Source organism: Saccostrea cucullata, unplaced genomic scaffold, assembly GCF_032062105.1.
Source record: "Saccostrea cucullata isolate Sc308-1 unplaced genomic scaffold, CSIRO_AGI_Scuc_v1 ctg691, whole genome shotgun sequence".
Lineage (NCBI taxonomy): Eukaryota > Metazoa > Mollusca > Bivalvia > Ostreida > Ostreidae > Saccostrea > Saccostrea cuccullata.
In genome coordinates, this window is record NW_026918325.1 from 1,607 (window position 1) to 15,319 (window position 13,713).

General features: G+C 32.7%; 1 protein-coding gene across 1 annotated transcript; it reads left to right on the plus strand.

The window, feature by feature from the left end:
- Positions 1–1,600: 1,600 nt before the first annotated feature.
- Positions 1,601–13,119, plus strand: LOC134263144 (phosphatidylcholine transfer protein-like). Its single transcript, XM_062745456.1, has 6 exons — positions 1,601–1,898; positions 4,543–4,660; positions 5,446–5,525; positions 5,836–6,007; positions 11,384–11,451; positions 12,713–13,119. Exons 1-6 carry the CDS (start codon positions 1,761–1,763, stop codon positions 12,797–12,799), a joined length of 663 nt encoding a protein of 220 aa, XP_062601440.1. The 5' UTR covers positions 1,601–1,760; the 3' UTR covers positions 12,800–13,119.
- The last annotated feature ends 594 nt before the right edge of the window (positions 13,120–13,713 follow it).

Here is a 13,713-nt window from a genome sequence, read left to right on the forward strand (position 1 = left end):
ATAATGAATTGAATTGAATGTGAATTTCCTGACACTTTATTTCTGTATATGTATTTGCGTTACAATTTGAATTTGTTAAATACTATAAAAAATAAGAGTCCGTCCTTTTTTAGAAAATAATATTAAGGTGGTTGGGGTTATCTAGCTTCTCGGTCCTCGCGTACTTCGTCTGATTATCCAAATACAAACATCAGTATTCCTGAAATATTTTTGCTAGTGCATATACATGTACATTTATCCTGCCTCTGTTCAAAATCTAGAAATTTCATTGGTTGAGAGCAATACTGTATTAAACGATGTTATGCTGTCTACCCACATAGCATTGCTAATGTACCCCCTCCACGTGACCTACCCACCATATATTAAAATTTATTAAATATCGATACTATAAATATTTAGTCTTTTATATGGATAATCGTTATGTAGACACTTAGAGGGTTAATACGGAAAATATGTGGGGGTCCTTGAAAAAATAAAAAGATTTTTTCAAGGATCCCACATATTTCTGTATTGCCCCTTTAAGTGTCTACATAACTACTAGTATGAAGAGAAAAGAAAATGTAAAGAAAATCAATCTAATCGCAAAAACGTATTTTAAAAATTTCGTTTTAGTTATGAGGGGTGGGGTAGGGTTTCAATAATCATTCAAAAGCGTGACTTGTTATTTAAATTTTTTTTTAGCAATATACCAGGGGCATTTTCAATATGGGTTCACTTTTCTCAGTGAGCAAGGTGAGAGAAAGTTACAATGCAAGCATGATTCATGATGAGAGAAATAGCTAAATAAATGGCAAAACATCCTTACAAACAAAGATACATAGGTTCCAGTAAATATTCAACCAAGCCCCTTTACCATGTTTACTCCCCACTAAGATATCATATTAACAGTAGTAAAGGAGAAACTTCAAGAGTACTGTGCAACAATATATTCAAGAAGTGGTGTGAATCAGATGTAGATATGTAGAAGTCTTATGATATGAACACCTTTTCAGTTGTATGTGATGGAATCAAAATTGAGTGCAAAAATTGTGTTTTAACATGTGGAGACGTAGCATTTTGAAAAAATTTCACAAAAATTTCTATTTTTAGTAACCACAGCAACACCGTTCATCGAAATCAAAACCGATACACAGAATTATGTATCTTACTGTAGTCTACGTCTACTTGTGTGCCAAGTTATATTGAAATCAGACCAAAACTGTAAGAGGAGTAGCATTTTGAAAAATTGTTTACAGACAGACAGACAGCTAGATAGTCGGACGGACAGACAGACGGACGGACGCCGGACGCATTACTTTCGCATATTCCTCTGGTCTCTGACCAGTAGAGCTAAAAAATGGAGAGTCAAACATTTTTATTTTTACTAATATATTTATAACTCAATTGTTCTTTCTTCTTATACAATTATAAGAACTTGTGTTTTAGATCCTTTTGCATAATATGAGTTTTTGGAGGTCGCAGTGTCTCGTGCGGTTTGACGTTTGATGAAGAGGCGGATCAACGATTGAACTAGGCCTATAAACTGTGAATGCAACGCCTTACTGAAAGTCCAAGCTAAGCTGAAAATTGTCCTAACCAAGATCAGAAAAAAGAACTTCCGACTTTCCTACCGTGTGCGATTTTTCCATTTAGCTTGGTGTAAACACCGGAAGTAAACAAACAGCCCCAACACATGCAGCAACAGGACATACTGACGACGGGACTGAACACATTCTGTTTATTTCTTTGTGAGAGTACCTGCCTTGTGGTTGTGTACCAATATGACTAGTTCAGGGCTTAGCATTTTCAATGATCTGGAGTTTGGGGCCGTCGTTAGAGAGCTGGACACCCCAAATGTCGACGGCTGGGAGTTTTTCACAGAAAGCCACGGAGTCAAAATATACAGGCTGTATAACGAGGTATAGAAGAATCAAATTGTACATCTAATATAAAACCTTATGTACAAAATGCTACATTCTTCCATAGGCGCTCCCTATGTCTCAGTGTCTGAGAAACAGACTGGCTAGGATAGTCAGATAGTTGGGCAGCCAACTTCAACCTAATCGCTGTTGAGATTCTGCTAGGCGGGTGCAAGATGTTTCGGGACCACGACGTTTCGGGACCTGACTAATACGACGTTTCGGGACTAGCGACAAGACGGTTCGGGACTTGGGTAAAGACGATTCGGGACTTGGGTTAATTTTTTTTCGGGATCTCATCAAATTATTTTATTATGGTGATATAGCATATTATTCTAAGTACACATATACATAATATTTTAATATTTCAAGCTAAATCCGAATTTTAACATTTATAATAAAAATTGTCATAAAGATATACTTTGATGTGTTTTTTTCTATAACAGACGAATAAGAATAAATCTTTACAAAATTCATTTTTATTTCTAAAAATCTTATCAAATTTTTTTTATTAGTTATTTTTTCTTGAGTGTGTGGTAAGGGGGGGGGGGGCAAACTTTAAGCTTCTCAGGTTGATGATATATATTTTAAAAATATTAAAGTGATTTCCAGCTACCGTTTTATATCTTTAAAAAATATGTCAGTAAATTGTTAAAACAACAACTAAGGTGAGGTGTTGGTGTTACGTACATGTATAAAAACACCGCCGGTAATTGGCAACTAAAAAGATTGTATGGTTTCTTTTGAAATTATTTTAAGAAAATAAAATTCTAAGGATATGGAAAAAAATATCGCTTTCTTTATTGGTAAATGAAATAATTTAGAATCAAACAATATCTATAAAACAGTATCTGGTTTTCCCATCATCAAAAGTTCAACAAAATATAAAGGTTTCAATATGTTTTGAACTTGATTTCGTCTATTTTTTCCCAGACGGTTTCAAATATTTTTTTTATCAAAAAATGTTTCCAAAACATTGTCAACGATCATAGGCAGTTATGCCTGCTGTTCAATCCATTTCTATGAATAAATGTATTTTAAACTAAACATTGTAAATAAACATATTTTACAAATGTTGCGAGAACATTTTTCCTAGATTTAAAAAAAAAATGCCATACTTTAAAAAGCATTAAATGGTATAAACACCATGATTTCATTTGATATCGTTTCAAATAATGTCTTTAAAAACTTTCTAAATTTCATCATAGCTTTATCTATTTAATATGGTTAGGTGGAAATTTGAAATTTAAGTTGACCTGTTAACGTTGTCATTTTTTAAAAAAAAATCTGGAATGTCTTTTAAATACTTTTACAACGTACAAGTAACATGAAAAATTTAATATTTGCAGATTAAATAATATTTAGTATTATCTACAGTATCATTAACAGTGTGTCATGTGCCTAATTATGTAACACCACATAATATTACGCACTGGTCGGGTATCTACATCGATAATTGAGTTTCATTTAGATTTGTAGTCTGTGTATACACAGTAAACATAAATTCAGACGTATCCATATCATTGTAGACAAATGAACAATTTTGATAGTACAATAATATGTAACGGAAATATTTGGGACTTTCGAAAGATTAATTTTTTAAAAATAATAATTATAAATTCTATAAATTGATGTTTAAAAAGTTGAATATGGAACATTTCAGATTCTGATTTAAAACAACTACCCGTAAAACGTAAAGTTTTTACTGCTCGTATGCTAGCTTGAGCCTTTGTTAATTCTGTAAACAAATATGAAATGAAATACCTAAAATAATTATTAAAAAAGGAGAGAAAGAAAGTCTTAGAAAGAAAAACACGTCCGTGGTCTTCACACAGCAGTTACGACTGTATTCTACAAACTCTCGTATCAAACACTATAAATAAATCAAATACATATTTAAAAAAATATTTTTTGAATTAAATTTTGGTCAATTGTTAACCAACTATTTTATAAAGGTAATATATCAAATACTGAAATAAGAAATTAAAGAGACAACACGTGGGCTTTTGATTTTCTCGGCAGGCGTGCTCCATGCCGTATGCAAACTTTAAAACTAATAAAAACTCCAATCTGTGCTTTTTAAATTAAAAATTGTGAATCAAACTAAGAAATTATACATGTATAAACTTAAAAACACAAGTAAACAAGTTTTATTTCATTTTCTTAACAAAATATTTAGAAGTCCCGAAACGTGTTAGCCCAAGTCCCGAAACGTGTTAGCCCAAGTCCCGAAACGTGTTGTCAGGTCCCGAAACGTCGCGGTCCCGAAACATCCAGAATTCCTGCTAGGCTACATAGCGTCAGACGGCGTCAGTCCAAATATCTAGCCTAGCAGAATCTCAACAGAGATTAACTCTAACCCTGCTTATCATGCTTATATTAGATTTTTTCACAATTTTATATGTGTAATTCAAAATAATTATATGCAAAAATATTATGTTAACAAATAATATGTACACTTGATATATGTATAATCCTAAACAGACATGACATAAGAGAGTCCCACATCTCAACTGTGAATTTTGTGTGTATGGGCTGATACTCATATTTTGTTTGACTTAATTATTTTCTTTGTTACATATTCTGATTACCTTAGAAAAAATGAGCTTGACAATATTTCTTTCATTCCACTGTATACTTTCAGACTTCTGGGCTTTATGAATACAAGGTTTATGGTACACTAGATGACTGTCCCCCTGATGTATGTGCTGAGGTGTATCTTGACCTGGAATACAGGAAAATCTGGGACAGTTATGTCTCTGGTAAGTTCACAATTCATGATAAATGATAGAACTGTACACTATAGATCGGGTTAATTTTGTGAAGATTTAAAGTTTATAAATTCGGCCAATTTTTTGAAAAGTACAGAAAAATGTATATTAAACTCAATAAAATGATTGAGTGCATGGAGAAGCTTCTTCAACAAAAAAATTAAGTAGGGCTGGGCAATAATATCGATATTTAAATATATTGCAATACAATGACAAAGAATATCGTATCGCAATACGATTTTGTAATATCGATATATTGGCAATATACTTAGATTAAGGAAATTTGTCATTAAAAATAAAAATGGACTTATGAAAGTTTGTTATTAAGCCAAACAGTAAGTCAGAAGTTGTTTTGTTGGAACATTTCAGAGCATAACTTAACTGAAATCAACAAGATTTTTTTCCATGTTGGTTACTTATCATAGTTATGTACATTCTGCATGTAAATTAAAGTAAATTTAGTACGAAAATGCCATTTTTATTACCTTGAAAATATTGCAATACATATCGCAATACGGTTTAAATTATCGCAATATATCGCAATACGAAATCTCGGGCCAATACCCAGCCCTAAAATTAAGAATTGTGCAAAGTCTGCATTTTGAGTATGAGAATGTAGTAACATGTGTAAATATATTTACATGTGTACATGTACATACTAAAATTCATGTCAAAACCTATTGGCTTTTGATTAATTAGGAAACAGGGTCCATTTGTGCTGAGGATTTTTAAATAGGAATGTTATTATTACAAGTTCTAAAAACTATATTTTGTAGAACTGTATGAAAGGGAGGCCAATGGTATGAAGGTTATATACTGGGATGTTGCCTACCCATTCCCTATGTCTCACAGAGATGTATCCTTTATTAGGCTTTGCTTTGATTATCATCTTGGTTGGGTTTTTTTTTACACTGTATTTCTATTTTTTTTTCTTAGAGGATCGCTCCTGGGATATATGGAGTTGAGTCAAAGTAACTTTTGTAAATTGTTAAATTACATACTGTCTGTCAACATATTTATTGAAATGAAGCCACATGAAATAAGTTTTCTTCTCTTGTAGAAGATATTTGAGATAATTAATATTTCATAACATGAAAAATGTAAGGGCTATTTAAAGAGCAAATTTCTGTAATACTACAAATGTATAAATTCTTAACTTAAAAAAGTATGTTTATAAAAGAGAATATAAAGAAATAGAACACAATGGTCACAAAGTGTATGCAGTGATGGCCAAAAGTGTGGAGTGTTCAGATATTCCTGAGAAGTCAGGGGTTATTAGAGTAGATGACTACAAACAGAGCTGTGTTCTTACCACTGATGGTAAAGTGGGATCAAAAGGTAAATACATTGTACATGTATAAAGGGAAATTGATTCAATAAACAACTAGTGCTAATTGTAACGGGGACCGTTACAGATGTTCCCCAAACGCTCCCCAACTCCCTTTTGGTGCCATATTCACTGTAAGCTTCATTAAATAAGACAACCTCTATGCATCTGAGATTTTAACATTAACAAAGGAGTGTACAAAATTCATTTAAACTTTAGCATTGCACTCGTGCACATGTGAATGCATTTGCGTAATGATCATATCATCTGTCTACACAATCTATATTTTTAATATACTGAATATTAAAGTATTTAATCCAAAATTATTTTAAAAAATACGCTCATTCAAGTGTATGTTTGATTTTACTCATTTCACGTGCACGCCCGTGCATACATGAGCATGGTGACCATTCCTTCTTGTAGAAGTCCATTATATCTATCTATGTTCTAAATTCCACCCCGTTTGGGTGAAAACTAAGGGAGTTATAGCTGTTTAAAGTTTCAGCCAATCAGATTGCAGCACATGTACACGCACGTGTATGCATGTGCATGGTGACCATACCTACTTGTAGAAGTCCATTATATCTATCTATGTTCCAAATCCCATCCTGTTTGGTTGAAAACCAAGGGAGTTATAGCTGTTTAAAGTTTCAGCCAATCAGATTGCAGCGCACGTGCATGCACGTGTTTTCATGATAATTGCTTTATTTCATGTTGTAGGATATCCTAATGCATGGCTATGTTCAAAATTTCAAAGGATTTCGTCAAAAAACAAGAAAGATATTGAGAATTTAGTTGCAGCCAATCAGAGCGAAGTGCACGTGCATGCGCGTGAGATCTTGCTATTTTCACCATGTCGTCATGTCTATACTACTAATATATCCTCACATTATGAGTTTCAAAGCATTTCATTTAAAAATAGAACAGTTGTGGCTATATCTATTATATTGGTCATTTCACGTGTTGCACGTGCACGCTCTTGCAAGCACGTGCGCGCAAAATGACCTTGATTCCGCAAATCTACATAACATGTCTACTAACCCTAAAAAGGTTTTACCTACATCGGACGAACAGTTTACAAGATCATTCCCGGACAAAAAAGTTCCAGGAAGAAGAAGAAGAAAAACTAGAAAGTCTGCTATTGCAAGCAATAGCATATGTCGCCCCGTACTGGACAAGACTTTCATTTTAATCATCACTAAAACAAAAGTCCATTAGGTACGTTTGAACAACCATCGAGTTGTATCAGTCCTTTCCATTGGAAACGGAAGACCTTATTGGGTACATCCCACTTATTATTTTTAGAATCGGTAGGAGAAGAAAGTAGTGCAGGAAAATTACAAGTTCCTAAATTTGCAGACTTGCATAAAAGAAATCTGGCAGATGTACTGAACTGGGCCTCATACTTGTTAATTGGCAGTATCTTTCCCATCATAAAAGCTTGGGAAATGTAATTTATGAAGAAGATCAGCCGAATTATTTTGTGTATTGTAACGCCAGTGAGAACTCTGAAATTTCCCTCTTTCACTTTCATTTTAGAGGTTCTACCGAAAAACGAATCTGACATGCCACCATCAATTCGAGCATTTCTGCATTGCAGAGAGCTGATGTTGTTATGAGAAGATAAATCATGTGTAAACTTTCTCAGTTTAGCGGAATCATGAACATTTTCGGCGATATGAATGTTTTGTATACAGTGGTGATCAAGGCTTCGCGAACCTTCAGGAGCGGATCAAAGGATTTATGAATAAATTAAAACTATGGAAATGATGTACCAATTTTTTAATTTATACTTGCACTATCTAATGAAATGAATAATATACAATTGATAGATATACAAGAAAACGCGAAATGATAATAAATGCAGCTGACAATCGTTAATTTTTTTTTATATAGATAAAATAAAATATTTATAAATTCAAGAGACAAAACAGAAGGAGAATGAATGATGGCAAAATATCACATGACGGGAACTGAGTTTCATGAATGAAGATTTTAAAAAATTACTTGTAAGTTGTATATGTTATATCTGTGTATTCTACTTGGCTGTGTGCTTCAAAAAGGGGGGGGGGTCGTCTTGAACATAGTAAATAGCCATAACGTTTGAACGGTAAGTACTAGGGCTTTCATATTTCAAATATGTAATCCTTGTAAAAAGAACTTTTATTGGATACGACGAACTTTGACCCTTTGACCTAGACCTTGGAGAAGACATGTGTACATCTGAATCTTTTTTTATGTTTCGTTTCTATGGCAACTGTGAGCGACTCATTACAATTATTTTGAAAGTAGAAATCACTTTGACACATTGCAAGGAATAAACGTTGAAAGTTTCAAAACGATTGCCTGAGTAGTTATTGAGAAAATCGATATTAAAGAATTTTAACTTTCACCTGGTTTCCATGGCAATAATTGATTATTTGAAAATTTTAAATGCGAGGCGCACAAATACAGATACTAATCATTAAAATAAGAAAAGTTTCATGACGAACATTTAAGGGACCAGAGAGAACACTCTCGGACAAAATTCGTCGCTTTTTACAGGTTTCCATGGCAACGGTAGACATATTGGAACTGAACGACCTCACTGCACAACTACAACCAGTGATCGTCCTTTGAGGAAAGTTTCAGGAAGATTGTCCCAGCCATCTCCGAGAAACAGCCTGGATAAAAAAAACATGCGTACAATATCAATATGTCGTCCCCGACTTCGTTCGGGGCGACATAATAACTCCTGAATTTTTCTCATCAATAACTCCTGAATTTTCCCCTTCAATTCGAGCTTTTCTGCATTGCAGAGAGCTGATGTTGTTATGAGAAGATAAATCATGTGTAAACTTTCTCATTTAGCGGAATCATGAACATTTTCGGCGATATGAATGTTTTGTATACAGTGGTGATCAAGGCTTCGCGAACCTTCAGGAGCGGATCAAAGGATTTATGAATAAATTAAAACTATGGAAATGATGTACCAATTTTTTAATTTATACTTGCACTATCTAATGAAATGAATAATATACAATTGATAGATATACAAGAAAACGCGAAATGATAATAAATGCAGCTGACAATCGTTAATTTTTTTTTATATAGATAAAATAAAATATTTATAAATTCAAGAGACAAAACAGAAGGAGAATGAATGATGGCAAAATATCACATGACGGGAACTGAGTTTCATGAATGAAGATTTAAAAAAATTACTTGTAAGTTGTATATGTTATATCTGTGTATTCTACTTGGCTGTGTGCTTCAAAAAGGGGGGGGGTCGTCTTGAACATAGTAAATAGCCATAACGTTTGAACGGTAAGTACTAGGGCTTTCATATTTCAAATATGTAATCCTTGTAAAAAGAACTTTTATTGGATACGACGAACTTTGACCCTTTGACCTAGACCTTGGAGAAGACATGTGTACATCTGAATCTTTTTTTATGTTTCGTTTCTATGGCAACTGTGAGCGACTCATTACAATTATTTTGAAAGTAGAAATCACTTTGACACATTGCAAGGAATAAACGTTGAAAGTTTCAAAACGATTGCCTGAGTAGTTATTGAGAAAATCGATATTAAAGAATTTTAACTTTCACCTGGTTTCCATGGCAATAATTGATTATTTGAAAATTTTAAATGCGAGGCGCACAAATACAGATACTAATCATTAAAATAAGAAAAGTTTCATGACGAACATTTAAGGGACCAGAGAGAACACTCTCGGACAAAATTCGTCGCTTTTTACAGGTTTCCATGGCAACGGTAGACATATTGGAACTGAACGACCTCACTGCACAACTACAACCAGTGATCGTCCTTTGAGGAAAGTTTCAGGAAGATTGTCCCAGCCATCTCCGAGAAACAGCCTGGATAAAAAAAACATGCGTACAATATCAATATGTCGTCCCCGACTTCGTTCGGGGCGACATAATAATAATAATAATAATAATAACTAGTGCTAATTGTAACGGGGACCGTTACAGATGTTCCCCAAACGCTCCCCATTTCCCTTTTGGTGCCATATTCCCTGTAAGCTTCATTATATTAGATAAACTTTATGCATTTGAGACTTTAACAACGTTTACCGAGAAGGGTACCAAGTTCATTCAAATTTTAGCATTGTACGCGTGCGCATGTGAATGCATGTGCGCAATGACCATATCATCTTGTCTACACAATTTATATACTTTAATATACTAAATATAAAAATATTTAATCAAAAAGTATTAAAGAATACGCTCATTCAATTCTATTTTTGATTTTACTCATTTCACGTGCACGCACGTGCATACATGAGCATGGTGACATACCTTCTTGTAGAAGTCCAGTACATCTATCTATGTTCTAAATACCACTCCGTTTGGTTGAAAACCGAGGGAGTTATAACTGTTTAAAGTTTTAGCCAATCAGATCGCAGCGTACGTTCACGCACGTGTATGGATGTGCATTGTGATCAAACTTTCTTGTAGAAGTCCAGTATATCTATCTATGTTCCAAATTCTATCCTGTTTGGTTGAAAACCAAGGGAGTTATAGCTATTTAAAGTTTAAACCAATCAGATTGCAGCGCACGTGCATGCACGTGTTTTCATGAAAATTGTTGTACATCATGTTGTAGGATATCCTAATGCATGGCTATGTTCAAAATTTCAAATGATTTCATCAAAAAACAAGAAAGATATTGAGATTTTAGTTTCAGCCAATCAGAGCGAAGTGCACGTGCATGCGCGTGAGATCTTGCTATTGTGACCATGTCGTATTGTCTATGCTACTACTATATCCTTATATTATAAGTTTCAAAGCATTTCATCAAAAAGGTAAAAATTTACGCCTATATCAATTAAATCATTCATTTCAAGTGTTGCTCGTGCGCGCTCTTGCAAGCACGTGCACTCAAAATGGCATGTTGACAATGTCATCTTATCTACATTGATAATATGTCTATATATTCTAAATATCAAAGCATTACATTGAAAAATGTAAAAGTTACGGCAATTTCAAGTATATTGGTCATTTCACGTGTTGCACGTGCGCGCTCTTGCAAGCACGTGCGCGCAAAATGACCTTCGTTCCGCAAATCTACATAACATGCCCACTTACCCCAAAAAGGTTTCCCCTTAATCGGATGTGTACTTTACAAGATCATTCGCGGACAAAATTTTCCCGAGAAGAAAAATAATAATAATAAGAAACAGAGTAAAAACAATATGTTCCCCAACTTCGTTTGGGGAACATAATAATAAGAAACAGAGTAAAAACAATATGTTCCCCAACTTCGTTTGGGGAACATAATAAACACTGCCAGAAAGGTGCAAATTATCCAGATACCCCGGTACTTTTTTTGAATATTGAAAATGCAAGTTTGATACAAAATTAACAAAGAATTTTGTTTTAGCATACATGAGGTATTATGACAATCCAAAAGGCATGATTCCAGCATGGTTAATCAATTGGGGAGCGAAGGTGTGTATAAAAATACAAATGTGGAAAAACAGTATTAAACATACATGTATATGGTAACAACCAACAAGCTTGTAATGAATGAAATGATTTATAACAATTTGCATATTTTTTTTTACCTGAAATTAACCATTAAGGTGATGATAAAAAAATAAGTTTTTGAAGATTTTTGAAAATTTATGGCTCAGATCATACAAATAGTTTATTCAGAATGTTCAGAGAGCTCAATAATTGCAAAGAAGAATGAACATTATAATTGCTTCTAATTAATACCTATGATAATGTATTAAATATTTAGTTTAGTGAATTATTTCTAGGTAATTCATGCCTCAGATCATACAAATAGTGTATTCAGAATGTTCAGAGAGCTTGAATAGTTGCAAAGAAGAATGAACATTATATAAATTGTTTCTTATTAAGGGACTCTGATCCTCAGCTAGGAAGGACAACTCTTTAATTTACAATTTAATTCAAAAAGTCTCAAAATAAAGCTTGAACATTAAATCTTTTCATGCAACAATTTTCATAATTTACATTTCAATGTGCTTCAAGGTTCTTTGAAGTTCTCAGAAAGGTCTAATTAAAAGTCGAAATTTTTACCTCGTAAAAGCATGTTAAAATTACATATATCAAGAAATTGATGTTCATTTTATAATCTAACCATAGATACCAATGTTTATTAACATGACATGAAATTAGTAGTGATTTATGAAGCTTAGCTTTGACAGGAAAACCTTCATACACTTTGTTTTGTAATATGATCGTAGTAAATAAAAGAAATTAAAGTACCTTATATGTATAAAAATTGTGGAATTTCTTCAAAAGCCTGGATACCTATGATTTTTATTTTTAAAATGTGTTAATTGATCAAATTTGAATTAGAAAACGCATAGCAGGCGTTTTTAATCGCAATTCCTGAAAATATATTTGATATTTACTAATTTTCTATATATAATATGATTAACTTGAAAGATGATTTTGAAGAATTATTATGGGTAAAAACACGTTACTTTGAAAATTCAGAGACATTTTTGTGAGCATTTTCAAATATGCAATGCTTGATTTTCAAAACCTGAGGATCGCAGTACCTTAATACCTATGATAGTATAATATATATTTAGTTTAATGAACTATTTCTAGGTAATTATCATAGTATTATAAATTATTTTCATGTAATTATAAGTAAACAATTTCTTTTCAAATACATGTAGGTTATTAAACTATTTTTTGGTGAATTTCTGGGTAACTTCTGTTTTGTTTGCAGACTGGTGTTCCATCTTTCTTGACGATGATGCAGAAAGCTTGTCGAGGGTACCCAGAATACAAAGCTAAAAAAAGGACCACTAGTTAACAATCAGGGCACAGAATTAAACATGACATGGAGATACTCCTTTATTTATACTCAACTCTGGGATTTTTTTACCATTTTCTCACATTCTTTTGTTATTTTTATATAACAATCATATACTGTGTACTTTGTGAGGTCATTGCAGCATCTTTTTGTTGTATGACTTCTTCCATTGTTAAGACTTGTGATACTACTTTTGTGATATTCAGGTGCAATGTTCTTTAAATGTTTGAAAATGTGTTCTGTTTATGTAATTAGAATGTAACTTTTATTTAAATCTCATATCAAATATGGAAGAAAAAATAAATTATTTTCCAAAGTTTGATGTTATTTTTGTAATTAAACAATTTATGGCAACAGAGTGATCAAGAATACTTAAGTAGAAATGGTTCAACTATAGACAATTCAAGGCAATAGGTCATGTTTATATTAAATTTATAAATACTTTCACTTCACTAATATCCTTGCAAATGTACTTAATAACCTTAACAGAAGCCTTGATAGTTGATTGAATAGATTTGACCTTGAAATAGGTGACTCACTGGTCTAGACAAAAAAAAGTATCTGAAATTTAAAACCTGGTATTGATTTTTTAAATAGAATGTATGAAAATGTCTTGGCTTTTGGACAGACTTACACATACAGTGGTACTAGTGCTTAGGAACAAACTGGCATATTCACTTAAAAATAAATGCACGTTTTGTGAAGACTAGTCCTTACACCAATTATACATGTATGTGGATCTCATTTCAAAACAACATCGATATTAACAGAACATTCTGTTTATAACCACTGATTTAATGAAATCATTGTCAAGAATAAACAAGTATTTTTCACATGCACTTGATGCTGTAATAAATTATAATCATGACATTATTATTATAGGAGTATGGGTAAAAACAGTTTATTACAGAATT

Coding starts and splice junctions, on each gene's coding strand:
- LOC134263144 (XM_062745456.1), top strand. CDS start 1,761: ATGACTAGTTCAGGGCTTAGCATTTTCAATGATCTGGAGTTTGGGGCC. Junction 5,526..5,835: donor TCCCTATGTCTCACAGAGAT/GTATCCTTTATT, acceptor AACTTAAAAAAG/TATGTTTATAAAAGAGAATA. Junction 11,452..12,712: donor TAATCAATTGGGGAGCGAAG/GTGTGTATAAAA, acceptor TTTTGTTTGCAG/ACTGGTGTTCCATCTTTCTT.